Source organism: Molothrus aeneus, chromosome 1, assembly GCF_037042795.1.
Source record: "Molothrus aeneus isolate 106 chromosome 1, BPBGC_Maene_1.0, whole genome shotgun sequence".
Taxonomy (NCBI): Eukaryota; Metazoa; Chordata; class Aves; order Passeriformes; family Icteridae; genus Molothrus; species Molothrus aeneus.
The window spans coordinates 27,527,120-27,545,443 of NC_089646.1; the positions used below are offsets into that span (position 1 = coordinate 27,527,120).

Genomic DNA, 18,324 nt, shown 5'->3' on the forward strand with positions numbered 1-18,324 from the left:
TGATTCAGTTCATGTGCTTTCTGGGTATAGCATAGACAGAGACTGAAGAGCTCCTTTAAATAAAAATAGTAAAATAGTCAGGAGACAATAGATATTGTCTTCTGGCTAATAGACAAAGAATCATTTTACCCACTGACTCATCCCTCCATGCAAAACAACCTACTTCAACTAAAGAACAATAAAATAGTTTAGGCATTCCCTTGGGGGATATTATTTTGAACCCTCTTAAGAAGAGGAGGAGGGAAGTGAGCTGGGATATTCCCTATGATATGGCATGTCTTCACCAGTTAATTCAGGGCAGCAGTCAAACCATTGTCTGAAAATAAGGCATAAAATATGTCTGTCTTTCTTACATTTTCTCTTTTAATTTGGGAAAAATTAAAATGAAAAAAAGTGGGGGCAGTTCTTAAACCCCAGAGAGCTTCCGGTGAATCTCAGGAGAAGGAAAAGGGACTGTTGATGATCCACTGCTGAACTCTGAATAAAGCTGGTAATTAAAATAACCTGTTATTGTGGAAAATCCTATTACTAGCTTAAATGGTCCTATATTCTGATATGTTGACTTTGATGGATTTTATTTTGGTTAAGGTCAGAAATGCATTTTTGAAAAGAATCACCCAGTTGCCACCAGTGGCTCTGCTTGGTTTCATATTATGGAGTGGTTTTAGGAGTGTGCAAAGTGAGTTTCTGTCAAGGGGCACTAAAGCCTAGGGTGTATTCTGACTGCTAATGGGCATGCTGTCTTCATGACCAAACTAGCTGTATCTTTGAAATATGTGTTCTGCATCTGGCTGGTCCTCAACACCAACTGCTTTGCTCTAAAGAGCTGCTCCTGTCACACCACAGTTTCCTGGTATTGAAGGTATATTTTTGTTTCAGTTTCCTCTGCTAAGAGAGTCGTTTTATTCCTATTTTGATAAGATAGTTTGTGGAAATCTTGTATTAGTAGTCTCAAGATCAAAAGCCTAAAAATTAATACGCAGATCTATATTGCTGGAGTATCAAATTTTATCATTTGTCCATTTGTATAAGCATTGTATGCTTTTAACCAAAAGCATCTGATCTACAGTGATAAGGAACCATGTTTAAGAATAAGGGACTTGCTGTATGTTTTCTAGTACAGATGAGAAAAAAAAAATATTTTTGTCTGGTAGGAGTAATCTCTAGAAAAAAACACCATAGGGAAAAATATAAATATGCTTCTAGGAATGAGGCAGTAAAGTTGACATTTTGTGTGAATTTAGCCTCATCATTCCATGTATCATTTGCAGTGTTCTTAATTAGGGAGGAATGAGGAATTTCCAGGCCTTTATGAGGGTACTTTAAAGCTGCAGCAGTAGTTGTAACCTTTCAATTCCTATGAGCTCAGCAAAAGATGGCTGATTAATGCTACATCTTAAACTGTGTCAACTGGGCTGTTCATTCCCTTTTGTAGTAAACATCCTCTTGTCAGGGCAGCTCAGTGTGCCAGCATAAGGTATCCTAGTGTTTTAGCTGGCTACTTTAATTAATAAGAGTATGTATCTCTGTTTACTAGTATAAAGTTAAATGGAAATTTTCTTTAATTATTCTAGTGACTAGCCTGAATGAAAAAATCAAGGGCACCCACAAAATAGTGTTGCTGACATTTGTTTGAAGCTTCTCAAAGGATGTAAAGGTTACTTTTTTTTAATTTGGCACATTCAGATATTAGAGAGATCTTGGAGTGTGTAGGAAACATTTTTACAGAAAGCTACTGTTAATTCATTCTTTTAAAGATATTATTATAGCTTTGAATTAATGTTTTGCTTTTCTGCTTTATCAGTTGAAAATAAATGATGGTAGTTTTTAAGAAGAGAGAGGGACAGGAAGAACAGGAGTGAGAAAAGCATGAAAGCAAAAGCAATGGGACTACAAGAAGTGCCCTTGTCATAAAAGGAGAGCTGTAAGCACACACACATTCATAAGAATGAGAAAATTCCACTTGGAAAATACACAGAAACCCTTACCGGGGAGAATGGGTGAATTAAGAAATAGGATTGCAGCAAAGTGGAAAGGGGGATTTGGAGGACACACTGAGAACTTTCCCCTGGAGTAGTGAAGAGTGCTTATAGAAAACCTCTGAAAAAACAGGTGGGTCCCATGTAAAGTTAATTTAGAGACCTATAAAACTTATGTCATAAACTTAAACTGCAAAAAAGAATGTACTGAGCAATCCCTTTCTTTTCTATTCATTTTTATTCTGTTCCCTTTATTTTTCTATTTCATCTTGCTACTGGAAGAAAATTCTGGAAGTGGGGAGAGATGAAAAGTCTTGATTTAAAAAGTAGCCTTTGACAATTTTCTAATTCTTTTGGTGATCACACATTTTAATATAACCCTGTTTTGCATTATGTTGGGGAAATCTGGACTTCAAGGAGTCGAAAAGCAAGAATCAGTGCTGATGAAGATGTGAGGAGCTAAATAAATATTACTTAAAGGACTTCTCAAAGATGAAAAAACCCCCCACAACCCTATGAATGTGCTGACCCTGTCTTGAGAATTAAGTTAGATGGTACAATTTAAAGCTTTGTTCCAACATCTGACAGACACACTCTGCATGCTGATGCATAATATCTGAAGATTGTATGCTTGAAAGAAAGCCTTTTTTGAGCTACATTCTATTTTTGTAAGAATAAAGCAGCTGCTTTTTGGAGCAGAGATCTTCTCAAGTGTTCAATCTTCTCATTCAAGTTAAGAATTAGCCAAATATTGTGAACAAATTTTGTGTATGCTCTCTTCCAAGCTGCTGAAGTAGACTGAAGCAAACTATTCTGACCACAAATAGTGCAAATGTGCAGCTTGACCCTAAGAGATGAAAGTAAGTATTCTTCTGTACCTTACTCCCAAGTTGTCACTGCCTCAGTAATCCAAAAGCACAGAAAGTTTGGAGCATTTTAAACATAGCTTGAAAAGAAATACAGCTCGGTAAAACTTTCTTCTAGAGAGACTACATGAATGGATGCTATGATCTGCCCCTGATCATTTCTGAAGGAATAAAACTTTAGTTAAGGAAGGAGGCAACTGCAACCCCAAATGTGGCCTTACTGATGGAGTTACTGTAGCTGCAGCACTGCTCTCCAGGAGTGTTACCAGATGACCTTGTACATCTGCTGTTTAGAAAGTCTTGTTTTAAATGCTGGGTGTAAAATGCCCATGTGATTTTGTAAATATGTTGAAGTCAGTAGTTGCAATACCGTCTAACATACATACAGCTACACAGTAAACATATACCCAGAGTAATACCCCAGTAAACATGTACCAGATGAATATTACATACACCTATTACATACACCTGTAGTGTGTGAACTGCACATCACCTGTGTGAGAGACAGCAGCAGCAAAATCAGAGTCCACATTTACTGTGGCTCTAGATGCTTGGGCTGTGCTTGAGAATTTATTTTGCAGCTCCTGAGGTTTGGTTTTGGGAGTTGTTTTTGGTTTTGGATGGTGGAAAAAAAAGATTGGAGAGATCAGAACTGTACCAGACAGGCACAGGAAAAATGAAATATCCTCATCCAGCTGTAATAAATTATGTATGTACTGTCATAAAAAGCTCTTTGAACTAAATAAAATAATATCTATAAACTCTGTCAAGTATAAAATGAGGACAAAAATAACTTTTTAGTCTATAGTATCTGCCTGTAACCTAATTCACAATACAAAAAATATAGCAGAACAATGCATAGGAAGGAAGAGGTGTGGACAAAGAAAGGGAGAAAGTACTGAATTACTCTTACATGCACTGATAGTAGCATTATACAGGAGTCTTGCCAGTATATTAATATCCTGCAAAAGGATATTTGTATAAAGTCTGTTGCTCTGGTGCACCAAATAATTACCAAATTATGCAAGATATAGGACATTTAACACACATACGCACAAAAAGATAGATATTGGGTTTTTCCCTTTAGTGAAGAAATTCCAAAAATTCTGGTGATGACATACATGTTCATGCAGAAATTTTTGGCAATAGTTTAAGTTGTACTATATCTGTGGTCAGTAGTTTTAATCCATGACAATAACAGAGAAGTTCTATTCCTTATTTTATAGACACAGGATGAGTTTAGTGTTTAGAGTGGCTATAATTAGAAGTTTAATTCCCTTTTTTGTATTCTAATGTGGTTTTATTAATTACAGCATTTTAAGAGATAATTTTTAATACAGTTCAAAGACTTCTGGGATCTGAAAAGACAGCTATTGAAAGGGTAGCTAAAAGAATAACTTTTGAATGTCAGGAAATAGTGAATGGTGAGAAAGTAAAAAGGAAATACAATAATCCAGGAGACTTTGATTGAGAAGGTGGAGAATTCAGTCCCACGAGAGGTAGGATTAGTACACTGAGTAATGGAAATGTAGAAAATATGTGAGCTAGAAAGGGGAAACTAATTCAGGTTCCAGAGGTCAGTGAATGATAATGCTTTCAAACAGTAAAATGTTCTTCTGTTTTCTGTTTCTATTTGCATGTGATAAAGTTAGAAGAATAGATACAAAAAAAAACATTTCAAGAGTGCTCTTTCTATTTTTATGTTATTTTTTTTTCTATTTGAAGAAGGCATCCAGAGAAAACAGAAGACCCTGTTTCCTTGATAGTTTAATCAAACACTTCTAGTAAAATACTAACAATAGTAGCATGCTTATTTTAAAACAAAAGTTAAAGTGGGAATTCACCTTTTGCACTTGGAAAGCTGAGTAGATTTCAAAGATGCAAATATACTTTGTCAGTGCTGTAGTTTATTGGAAGATAAAGGGATAATAAATTGGAACAGGTGGGTATTTAATGGAAACCTTTACCTTTATTAAGTCTTTCATATTGCAAAAGGAATTTGAAGAAAAAAAGCAAAACTAGTGTGAGGCTAAAGAATGTAATTTAATTTCTATATTTGGAAAACAGATAATTATAAAAGGTTTTTCTTTTGTTTCTATTTCTAAAAGAAGGCAGAAATTTTAAAGACAGCTTAAGGCTTATTGCTTGAACTGAGGTGGTTTCACAGTGAGCTGAGAAAGAGACCTTGTTGTGTTAACAGTGTATAAACACAGAAGTCATCATCCCCTTCTCCAGAGACAGAAAATAGCCAAGGACATAGCAACAGTGTTGCCTTTGTGACTGGCAGCATAGGAGGTTAGCACATGAATGTTAGAGGTTGCGTTTGTAATTTCCTATCTTTGGAGAGGGCAGAAGAAGAGAGGATATTGTCAGATGTTGAATAAAAGCAGCATGAAAAGAATGACAAAGGCATAATAAGAGACAAAGGGAAATTTTACAACTGTGGAGCATGACTTAAAAGTTAAAAGCCCATATTCTTGCTTCATTAACTAACACAGGGTAAAATCTGAGGAACAGCAAAGTGATTGATCTTGCATGTGAGTAGATTGAGATAAACCTCGTGTTACTCCCTGGGGATTTGCTTTGGCCACCTGTGAACTCTGGAGCAGATATCTTGTCTGCAGCAGATCTTCTGAAATTCTGGCTAAGATATTGCAAATACTTTCAAAGTATGCCCCTGGGGTGTGAGAATAAGAGCAGGAGGAGTGGTTGCTCAGCTGCTGGAGTGATGTTCCATGGTCTGGGCTGGAAAGGCACTGTGTCTGACCCAGGAAGGCTTTTTCTGTGCAGCGCTGGAAATGACACTCTGTGAGCACTTTAGCACTTCAATAAAAATGTGCTAATTTCATCCCATAGTGCTTCAACTGTAAGAAGCTGTCTTCATGCTTCAGAAAGGCCTTTTTTCCCCCCTCACTTCTGTAAGTCTAAAGGGGGACAAGTATTTCTACTTTGTTGCTGTTGGAAGTCTTTGTTAGTAACTTTGGCGTCCAATTCATTACTGCAGTCATGTTTTCACAGCCTGGTGTGAGAGATAAACCCTCTGCAAATGAAGACAGCATCCATTTTCTTTCTACCTCAGGCCACACAGAATTGATTGGGGTAATAAAATGACAGTATGATGTAATATACTGACGGCTCTTTAATTTGAAAACTAGTTCCAGGCTGATTCAAAACTTGTTTAAAGCTAATTTATGACTTGTGTAATTCTCAACTGGACCAAGGTAAAGGATGATATATGAAAAACGATGCAGAGTTAACATAATGTATTCAAACCTGTCAGCTTGAAATCATCTATAAAAGATTTGTTTCAATCCTATTTTAGTTTTGTTCTAAAGAAGCATTAGCAGAAAAGGTAGTGGCTGTTAGGCTGGTGTGATCACTGTTTAAGACACTATTTTTCCATCATCATGTTTCAAATGGAATTTCTTGAGCTTTTTAGGAAAGTATTTTATGCATAGTTTAAAATATAAAAATATACACTAGCTTTTCATTTTCTTTAAAATAAGCAGCAATGTCGGGTTTCTATTTTGTTAAGTAATTATCTGTGCTGGCAGTTACATGGATTGGTAAATACACCATTTTGCTACCATGATATTCACTGTGTGCTTTGACTGTATATGTATATACAGACTACACATGTTTGTATATACATATCTGTATCCAATTTACATATAACATGCATACCTGTATATGTGGAATTAAAGGTCTGGTTTTTGAAAAGCAAAATGTGAGAATAGTGAAATTGTTAAATTAAGCCACAACATCAGCATAGCATAAAACATAAACATCTCCCTTTGAAATCTATCACTTTCATGTGGCTTGCAGATGAAATCTACATCTGTTCTGTATGCATTATTGATTTTTCAGCACACTGTGTCAGTGTTCCTTCTGCACAGAAAAGCACAAAACTGAAGGCACAACGTGTGCTCCTGTATGGTAGATGCAAAAAGTAAATAGACCAATTGGAGTGAAGGGAAGAAGAGAACAGAATATTGCAAAAACTCATAAGCAGATTCCATCCCAGGACTAGAATATCTGATTTGTTATGTATTTCTGTCAACATATAATTAAAATATGATTTTTTGCAGAAAAGAGATTGATCAAGCCTATGCAGTTGTGTTATCTTAGGCTGCATGAGCATTTAGGTCACAGGAAAAGAGCCATTGTTAAAAGCAGGGATATCTTTCTTGCATAAACATAGCAAAATGTCTACACATTTCATTTTGTAAGTCCAAGAAGGTTCATATTCTGAGGAGCTTTGATCAAAATCTGCATTTTTCAGGAAGACAATGATTACTGAGAATTTGGAATTTATTTTTTTATAATGCACTTGTATTTTCACAAAATATTTCTACATTTTAAGGAAGCTGGAACTACCATTTAATGGCTTTCCCCCATAATTTATTAATTAATATAACTAAATACTGTGATCCCTTATAAAGCTATGTATTGATCTGTCTGACTTGAAAATGCAGATTTGTGATTTTTCCTGTGTAGTTTAGAAAATGTAATAATGAGTTAATGAAGTGGGAAGGGCTTAAGCACCAGGAAAGACATGTACCAAAATAGTTACTGTGATTATATGTCCATAAACCACCACGTCCATCACTACTACAGCTGAGGCTGACAGATCAATGATAATGCCATTGTCATTGTTTTCATCATGCAAGACCTTGAAAAAATAATAAAGTGACTTTAGGACAGTAAATTTAAATTATTTTTGAAGTATATTTTTCCTTTTAACACTTCACTGGTAAAAAATATTAATTCAGGTCAGTGGTAGTGCTTTTTGCCTTTCCAAGTGTAAATGCTGCCAATACTCTTTCAGAGCAGTATTCTTGCCAGAATACAACTACCAGGATTTCTAACCAAAACTTTTGCTCACTTTGCCACATATTCATAATACACCTGGGAGCAGCTCTGTAAAAGTTCTCATTTGCACCTTGCAGCATTTTTATTGTGGTACCATCCATGAAAGGATCTCATTCCACTTCCTGAATATGTCTCTTTCTGAAAGCTGTATTTCACATGTTGTCAAACTAGTTCAGAACTACATAGATTGCCTGTGTTGCATATTTAGATTGCAGAATAGTCTGGATTGGAAGGGACCCACAAGGACCATCAAGTTCACCTCTTTAAGTGAATGGCCCATACTGGGATCAAACCCAGGACCTTGGCATTACTAGCACCATGCTCTGACCAACTAACAATGTGGAAAGAGAGAATAAAACCAGAGCAATTGGGAAGGGAGGCATATTTGCTTGGATTGGTTTCTGAATAATAAAGTAAATTAGGTTTTCATCTATCTTTCTAAAAATAGACGTATTAAATTAGCCAGCTGGTTCTTAGGAGAAGGATGGCCAAGCTGCTGGAGAGGAAGATGCTCAAGATCTGATGTAAAAAAGAATCCATGGACTTCTTGAGACAAAGAAATGTAACAGGAATGTAAGCTTACCAAATTGCAGTTGCTCAGATAATTTTTGAAAAGCACTGTTTATTACTTCAAAAAAGCAAGTAAATGAAAATGGTTACCACCATTATCTGGCCACATATAATAGCATCATAATAAAAGCTTGTACAGGTACAAAATACAAGCAGAATTCAAGGAGAAAAATCACTGAACCAACGGATTCAGACCAGTGTATCATTTTCTTCCAGCAGATGTGTTTGTTACTTTTGTTTTTGTAAGAAGCGCAGAAGAGCTTCTGGAAACATATTGAGCTGATAAGTGGCATTGATTTAACTTTTTCAAGGAGAAAACAGTACTGTTCTATACTCAGAGTGAGCTCATGGCTAATTGAGTAAACAAGAAGAAATATCCTCAACATCATAGTTCACTGGGACCAAACTGAGGTGGCCTTTGAGAGAGATGTTTGCCTGTACAACTCCAGGGAAACCAGTGAGCTGTCAAGATAAACATGATGTAAATTTCCTTTTGATTGCATATATAGCATATATAGCATGATATATATATAGGGGAAAATGGTATATATATAGGGGAAAATCAGACTTTTATTATCAGAATGCTAGAGATGTTTCTTCTTGCAGCTCACTCTGTTTGGCAGATATTCTTCCAAGATACCTCATTTTTTCTTTTGTTCCACAGATCCAGCATTATGCCCATAAAACAGTTCAGTGCAATGGCAGTTGGACTTCACTGTTAACATTTTAATTGATGGCATTCTTTAGTCTTCACTAAAAGCTATTTTTTTCCTAAAATATCTTACTCATACCAAACCTGAATTTTAAAGTGTCATGGCACAAAATGGCCCAGAGTATCCTTTTTCTAAGTCTCAGAGAGGTGATACAATGAGAAAGTGTAAAAAAATCTTTATTAGAAATATTTTAGCACAGAAGTAGTTTTTCCACTTTATAGTCTTTGGGAACTCCCTCCATGTGTTAATTCTTTTACAGTGTCTGGTCTCACCAGATGTGATTCTCTGTGTGATTCAGTAATGGTTGTTGGACCAGTGCTCACTTTTTCCCTTTCTATGCAATGGGCTAAACTGCAATTGCTGAATATTATCATTATGAAATTTTAATTTACTTCTTACAGGTTGTTATGTTTGAAAACTTAATAATGAGCTCTGCAGCTTGCAGTTCCAAAAGTATAATCTTGATTTTCTTGCAATTAGTGAATGTAGAAAGAAAGCGATATATCAAAAGCACATACTCTGCTTGCTAAGCGATGACATCTAAAATACCTTCTGTAATGAGCATTACAAGCACAGTAGAGATTGTACTGACTAATGGATTTTTTCTCTGTATTAAAATATCTCAAACTATGCTGTTATCAAAACCTCTGTGTGAAGCAGTGAAGGTATTAAAGTGTTTTTTATTTTGAATGATTCAGTCATGTTGTGTGGCAAAATCAAGCCAATTTGGAAAATAAAATGTAAATTACTTAAGAATTTTTATTTATTTTACTGTAATGTTAAATTTACTAAAAGATAGCAAACTCTAACTTCTTCACCTTTACCAGGTTGTGTGCTATATTGGTTTGCAATGACTGGTAAAATACATTTGTTGGGGCCATTTCTAACATGGCTCCAGCTGTTTTGCAGAAGCATCCATCTGCCATAAGTGGACAAAATGTAATATTCCCTTCCTTGCAGTTCAGGAGCAGGGGTAGGTATGGGTAAAAAACCATGCTTATTCAGAACTTTGCAATTCTGAAATGCTGTAACTAATTAATAAGTCTTAAAGTGCTCTATGAAGAAAATATTATTATCTCAAAAGAAATTTATGACAGATGCTTTTGACTCGGGCAAAAGAAGTTGCCCAGAATAAAAAGAATTTCAGACCTCAGCTGTGCTTAAAGCACAGTTCCTCTGGAAAGTCTCATTTTTTTGGCGTGCCACATCAACACGCTGCTGAGGGGTCTGTTTGTGTCTGTTGCCTTCAGGACTCCGAGCCGTCAAATGAGGTGGTCTCAGAGGCCCCAGGTAACGTGGTACCCTCTACCTCAAGAAGTAGCTCTGAAGAGCTGATATCGGTGGCACAGAAACGTCCAGAAGAGGTAGGACATTCTGTGTCTGTTTTTTTCCAAGATTAACTGGTGGGGAGTACACATTTGCCTCTGTTTTTCATGCCTATTGTTGTACTACTAATAACAGAGACTTTTTAAAGCTACAGCTCAGTCTTGTACTCCCATATAAACAGTGTGCAAGACCAAGGTAAAACTCAGGATTATTATTAATGGTACCTACAAGAATATTCCATAATATATGCTACTTTTTAAATACTGTTTCTTACTGTCAGCAATTAGGATTTTTTTTTTAATTGTTCCTATCTGTCATGCCATGACAGTAACAGGAGCCCTGTTAGATTCTGGCTAAATAAATGTCATTACTCCGGAGAGTCAGAAATAGAATCTGTACATTGGTCTGTAGGTGGATATAAACTATCATCCTTCACAGAATTTAAATATGTCTTACTTCTGGCTTGTGCGAAGGAAAGATTCTTCCTGAGATTGGGCCTTTCTTTGTTCTCTTGGTTTCAAAAAGTGATGATGTAGTAGTAGTAGTAGTAGTGATGTAGTCATGAGTTCATACTTCCTGTTGTTGTAAGCAAAGGTGCTTGTAAGGTAGTTCCATAGGGCAGCCAATGACTCAGGGTGTTTTCTGTCCCTGCTGTGCATCCCTGTCATAGTACGCTATAGCTGGAAGAGAGGTTATCTGTGGAATTCAGACTCATAACTTCATTTCATGGGGGCAATCATCTTCCCAGAGAACCATTATTATCCCTAAATTAACCTTTCCTGTGAGAGGTAAGTCCTACCTTTGTAGTAGCCTTAACACTTAATCTTGGCTTATTCAAACAGTTTGGTTGGTATTATTACTATTCAAAATACATCAAGTACCAGCTGTATAAAGACTAGTCTTAGCTGAGTTTTTTCTGAGATTTCTTTTGACTGTAATTTTCACAGGAAAGGAGAGTATGAAGTGCTAGTCATAGGAAAAAAAATGCCATTTATTAGTTTAGTGCAGCCTTTAGATAAATATCTTCATTTCTCTGATAGTCTTGTCACTTTGTCTGAAGAAGAGGGAAGGTCCAGAGTGTGAAGCCAGGAGAATTCTTAAGAGTGTCTCCTGGAATTAAGACCAAGTAGATTCACTTATTTTGGGATATCACTGCATATTCCCAGATAGAAAGTCAGATTATCACATCTAAGCAGTCCTGAGGACAGAGTAATACAAGCTTTTAGTAATACTTCTTTGTGTATTCCTGAGTACCAAAGGGACCTTGGTCTGTGGAGAGATGTGGGATCTGCCTCTCAATTCTCAGCTCTGTCAATTTACCTCACTCCACTGGAGAAATTAAAATTCAGAGCACAGATGGTAATTAAAAATAAAAAGAGAGGAAAAGTCCTGCAGAAAGAGGAATGAAATATGGTTAGTTGGTAAAAGGTGACTAAGAGGAAGATGGGTGTTCAGTTTTTGCTTTTGTGGAATAAAAGGAGCTCAGCTGTGGGGGAGAGGAAGCTTCAGGGAATCAAAAGATGGAAATACACCTTTCAAATTTTACAAACAGTTCAGTAATAGTTCCTGTTGAAGCTGTTTTACTGAATGTGGGGTCATGTGGTTTATAAGGGAATGAGACTTTCTCCAATCGTATTTACTGCAGTTTGTACAATAGAGAGAGAGGTGAATCAGAAGGAGTTCTGTGGTTGGATTTGCAGGGAACCTTGAGAGGGGAGCAGCAGTATGCTGAATTTCCAAATTCAGAACCCATCATGAAACAAACCATCTAAGTCACTGATGTGTAAGTCAGCATGATAAACATACATTTGTGAATTACACCCTAAAAAAGAGGTCCAAAAAGTGTTTGCAGAGCTTGAATTAAGCTAATGGCTTTTTATTTTTATTTTTGTTGAAGTCTTCTGGTACATCTTTCAATATCTGCTTAATGAGTTAATATGTGGAATTGACTACTGACTGGTGTATTATTTGTGTAATTTATGACTCATCTGAATTCAGCATTGGTGAGAGTTGTTAAAGAAAAGCTCAAATGCAGCTGTGGAATAGAGAAATATGAGAAAAGAGTAAAGAAGGCAAGGTGGCTAACAGCAAAGGGTTTCAGGAAGGTGGAGAAAATTTGAGAAGGTTGTGGAAAGTGGTGTTCAAAAAGAATCTTGGGCTTGCAAATGTGAGGATGCACAACTTGTAGTAGGAGAAAGTATGGAAAATCCCATGAGCTGCCACATTAATTTGAATAAAGCACTTTTTTTTTCCTGCTTACAATTTGATTTCCTCTCAGATACAACAGTCTGAATCATACACTCAGTTACTTGTGTCATCAGTAGGATGGTATTTGTGGGATGTAATTTAATCACTCAAATGAGGTCTTGTTTTGTTGTCTAGTCATTCCTCCTAATAGAAATGATGGTCAAATATTGAGTTCTCCTCAACAGGAAGGCAGAATGGCATCCACTCCTCTTACTGCTGCCCTTCTTCCCAGCCACTTTTGATGCTCCAAAGTTAGATTTCATTCTATGTTGGATCAGGATCTAGATAGTTGTGAAATTTCTGTGAATTTCATTGGTGTCCTGAATCATCTGTTAGTGATTCAGGAAAGTGTGTGTATTCATCAGTGTATTTCACATGCAGAAATCTCTTGTGTTATAAAGTAACTCAACTGACTTTAAAGTTAGAAAGCTATTTTGTTGTCTCTTTCCAAACCAAAAGCTGTGCAAGCCTCTCTAAAATTTAAGTTGTATGGATTTGAATGCTTGAATAATTTTAATTAGTATCCATCCTAAAATAAGGCTGTGATTGATATTTAATATTGTATATATTTCTTGGGGGGTTTTAAGAATTGGATTTGAAAAGTGTCGTTGAAAGAAGGATTCAGTGCATTTGGTAGGAGATAGATGTGTCTCATCCTAATTTCAGTGTAATTTCGTTAGACCTTCCAAGCAGTTTATATAGTTTCAGCAGTTTTCCTTCAATAATAGTGCTTAAGATAGGATTTTTGTTTCCACAAGGCTTTCAAAATTCAGAACTACATGACTGTTACAGTGATTTTTTTTCTCTGATACTACACATTCTTTACCATGAATGGATGAAAGGAAATTCTCTGGATGTGATTATTTAAGATGCAGAGCTTTTAAAATATTTTAAATGCACAAGTGCACGTCCTTGAATAACACTGCAATTGGTCAATAAAGTTGAAAGGTTGGTGTATCAGCTTTCATGACCCTTATTCTGTTTTCTGTGGTCAACTTCACTTTGCATCTGGTGGTTGCATTGGTACATATATTTACATTGGTTTCTGGTGGATATACAGAGATGCTGAAGAAAGTGGAGATTTGTTGCTAAAGTAGTTTTATACTTTGCCTTTTTCATGTGTCTAAGGAGCAAGATGGGTCGGCTTTGTCTTCTTGATACCATTTCTCATAAGCAGCCCTTTAATCCATGGGGGATGATGGTGTCAGTGGTTTGTTATCTAAGTAGAAAATACTAGTTTTGACAGTTCCCTTAAATGTGAGTCTCATAAGAGGCATATTCTCTTGTTTAATTAGAAGTAAAATAGAAGTACATGAGTTATGTGTATTAATTTCCTTTGCCAATCCTGTGGCAAATTAATTAATCATGTTTTAATAGTGTAAGCCTAGAGGCTAACAGCTGATCTTTCTGAATGTCTGCATTGCCAGAACAGTACAGATACAGAGGAAAAGCTGTCCTATCCCTTCTCTTGGATAGAAAAATGAATTCAACAACCAACAAACCCTTACCACAAAAAAAAAAAAAAAAAAGAAAAAAAAAGGCATGGAACACTTTAGGGTAAAATATAAATGATATATTCATAGCATATGAACTTGAATAGTTATGTGTCTGTGGTGCTTTTTGGGTGCTGGATTCAAACTATAAAAGCTGTGCAAATCGTTGTGGTTCTTAGCTAAGGAAGGATTAAGATAGGTACACTCTAACTTGGTTCTGAACTATTAGACATTCAGTGCTTCCAGTTTATCTGGATAGAGCACAGACATTTTTCCATAAGTAATGTACAGCTAAGGTATAGTGATTTGTTTGATAGAAAAAGATGTGTCACACACTTAAGTCATCTGCCATTAGTTGTAAGTATTGTACAAGCATCCTAAAAGGATCATATAATTCAGTTTTAACTGCATTATTTCCTATACAAGGGAAGGAAATACTGCTTGATTTCTGTTAATACAATTGGCTGCTGATACTGTCTTTTGTTTCCTGATTTAACCTCCTTCCTTGATCTTGGGCTAAAACCTTTCCCAACAAGTCCCTTTTGCATTTCAAGTCAGTACAAAAAGAATTTTTTTTTTTAACCCAAAGCTATTATAAATTTCATCAGCAGTGTGTTCAGTCAGTCCATCCTTACAGTATTTTGTTACACTGAGGTTTTTACTTTTTAAACAAAGTATGATCTAACATGTTCTGAAATTATTGAATTGAAAGTAATTCCATGGGAAAGTTTGTAATAATGCTCATGTGATAATTTTTTCCATCTGCTGTTATTAGACTATTAAATAACTAAATTTCCATCACTGACATAATTCATTTCAGAAAATAATCATCATGAAGAATAAGCCCCATTAAGAAGTAGAGAGATGATTTACACTCTTAGAGAATGCAAGAATGTATCAGAGAAAATATATTTGTATATCTATCTGTTTGTATAAATGCACAGCTGTTATGCTTGCACTTGTGAAAAGCCTGTGCATTCTTTTCTAAATTTCATAGGCCTAACCATAATTCCCTTTATTCTGTGTAGCTGCTGTCTTGAAGGCATTTAATACAAAATTTGTGTCAGACAGTTGTTGCTATAAATGCATTCTTTCTGACCTATTAAAAAAAAATCTAGTGACTGACATAGGGTGAGTTGGACTCATATTTAGTCTTGACCACTATTTTTTTTTGTTTAACTTCTGAGGAACTTCCCCACTCAGAAAAATAATTGTAAAAGTCCATGCTGTATGGATCTAACAGTCTGTTTCCTGATAAAAAATCATAAGTGATAATTTACTAGTTATTTTGTATCGTCGGTAAATAATTCCCCTTTATATCAGTACTGATACTGGAATGTGATTTTGTACTCTGAACCTGCTGCTATACTGAGATCTTCAAAAAGACAAAACACCACAAAGAAAAAACCAAAAAAAACATGACATATTTTAACAAAGAGAAGGAAACATATTGGATCATCTGTGTCATCCATATCCTGGTAGACACAGGATGGATCCCTCCAGTGCATTTCTTAGTACTTCTTTCTGGTTTTAAAGCTTCTGAGCAGTGGTGATTTTCATACTTCTGGAGTCTTTTCCTTTATGCTCCTTCATAGTAAACATTCTGAAGGTGTTTATTGCATAATGTTTATTGCACTCCTCCTCTTTGTTTTCTCTGAGTGACAGCAGAAGAGTTGCAGCAGATTACAGACCTGGGATTGAAATGCATCTTGAATATTTTCTGGATCTAAGTCAGATTCATTGTAGAAAAGAATGATATTTGGTTCCTTGTAGAATTACTTATGGGTGATTTGGCCCATAATCCAACTCTTCTTGTCATAGTGTGTCCTCCAATCATCAGACTCATTTATCGAAACAAGGGAGTTGAGTCACATTTTCAGATCATTTGGCACTCAAGAGATTTGTTTGATTTTACTTTTCATGCTTCTACAAGTAATTATTATTTTTACTGTAGTTTCCATTAATATTTCAGAACAAAAGTGGTAAGCCACATGCCTAAAGAGCCTTAGAGTCTAACTGTGTTAAAAGTGAATTAATAATGAACTGAGAAAAGGAACATAATACCTTTGACTACTGAAGTGGTTCCTCTGTAAAATAAACTGGGAAATACGGTTAAGCATGTAAATGCTCTGGAGTTAGGAATTCATATTTTCCTGCTAATCTCTTCACATGACTGTTTTATGTAATCTTCTTAATAACTAAATATAAAGGTCGCAAGATGGCTGGAAAATGCTGTCATGCAGTTCTGCTTTTGAAGTCAGAATTTATTTATGTATATTTAAGCGTTAAATGGCCTTATGAAATGAGGGTTCTTCTTAGAAGAACATTATTAATTTAAAAAATGAATTAGATCTGTTCAAAATTTCCACAAATCCAAGACATTTTTTTATTTAACCTTTTCACAGTCTCTGTCCTTCTTTAAAGTACATTCAGTCCTATATCATCTGTTACTCAGGAAGGTATTTAATACATGAGTGGGCATCATTTGCATTATACAAGAAGATTAACTTTACAAGCTCTGCTATTAATCTGAGTAGCTCTACATATTGACCTATGAAAGAACATAATTAAGTTAGCTTAATTAAGTTAGTTAATTGTTACACTCTGATGAACTTACTATTGAGAGGAAATTAAAGGCAAATAGAAAATGGCATTCATTGGTTTGAAATCATGTTTTAAAGGGTTTCACAAAGATACTTTATATATGGATGACTAAAATATCTATTGTATAATAAGTAAAGCAGATGCCATTAAAATCCCTGCAGTTTTCTCCTTTATTGCCTGACATTCATCCATATTTCTAAAAGAGATTTTAAAAGCGTGCTAAAAATTTAGAAAATAACTGTTGTGAGGTTTTTTGCCCAATACCCAAAAAATTGAATTCAGAAATCCTGTCTACACATGGACCCCAGAGAAAAGCCCAACATCGAAGTTCATTAAGTGTTATAATCTGATACTGAAGCCTCCTTTGGGGTAGAGAAAAGAATTTAAAGACCCCTAGAGCAGCAAACAATACCCCATCAGCTGTACATTCTCACACATCAGCATAAGAATGTCTTTCTCATGCAGTGATAGAGGGGAAAGGAGAGACACTCCTGGAATTTACTCTGTCAGCTGCATTTCTGTTGTCAGGAGTGCCTGCAAGTTCACTGCAGGAAAACATTCAGGGTTTCAGCACAGATCTGTGCATGGATAGACCCTCCACATGACTCCAACATCTGGGATGCATTCATCAGTCTTGATAAGCACTGATAAGTACCCTGGAGATCATCAATTCCAAGTAGATGCAATTAATAAACAGTAAGGTAAAATGGCCAAACATGCAAAAATGTGCTACAGTGATTGCTGCCAAATGAGCAGTTTATTAATCTGTGAGATTCATTAATATTACAGTGGCTTTATTTTGAAATTATTTTCTGTGAACAATTACTCTATTCCTTCTTTTTTTAAAATTTGCCAGGTCTATACATTTTCTAGATGGCATTCTCAAAGATTTTAGGATTTCTGCTTTCTTTCTGTTGTAAAAATTAATATTTTAACTCAAGTGAAAACAATATTTTCCCTGAGGTATTATTCTTTGGCATTTCCAGATCACACGAAAGGGTCATTGATCTGTGGATATATTCTCTGGAAAAATAGCAGCATTGAAAGCAGGAAGGCAGTGGCATTTAGAATCACTTGTGTACAAATTTGTATTCATTTTCTGAAGACAGATAAGTTAGATATGCATTCTTACAAAGAGAAAAAAATATTTTCTTAAATAATGCTTAATTCTTTTTTATTTAAAAAATATGAAACAATTTTTAAAATTGATAGGCTAGGAAGAAGCAATTAAATTATAGCTACTGTATATTTTATGAGATACATTGTTTTTCTTTAACAGCTTCTACAATAAAATATTTAATTTTTGTAAATTCAAATTTAATTTTTATAAATTCAATTTGAAATTAGCATGTTGTTACATTTGCCTCCTTTAAAATGTTATTGGAGCTTTAAACAACTTGTTATATTCTAAGAGGAAAGAAGAGCTTTGTTTTCACCTTCAAGACGTGCTTTAAATCATAATTTATTTTTTTATAGAGGAAGAGAGTGGAAAATTGATTGGAAAATCAGAATTAAGTGAGCTTTAGGTGGGAAAAGAGGAAAAAGTTCAAGTTTAGGGCTGTTTCCCATCTTCTGAGGATTTTGATGGTTGTACTGATGTCAGTGAGCTTCAGTGGACCTGTGTGCACTATCTGGCTTTGACTGTGTTGCTTTG

General features: G+C 35.4%; 1 protein-coding gene across 3 annotated transcripts in view; it reads left to right on the forward strand.

Moving 5' to 3' along the window:
• PHF14 (PHD finger protein 14) overlaps window positions 1-18,324 on the forward strand; it is a 163,400-nt gene that overhangs the window by 118,000 nt on the left and 27,076 nt on the right. For 2 of the 3 annotated variants that reach the window (XM_066553910.1, XM_066553901.1), the window contains one exon: window positions 10,251-10,364. The exons of the other annotated variant lie outside the window; for it this stretch is intronic. In XM_066553910.1, the coding sequence (XP_066410007.1) occupies window positions 10,251-10,364 (114 nt within the window). The remainder of the gene's footprint in view (window positions 1-10,250; window positions 10,365-18,324) is intronic. 3 annotated transcript variants of the gene reach the window in all.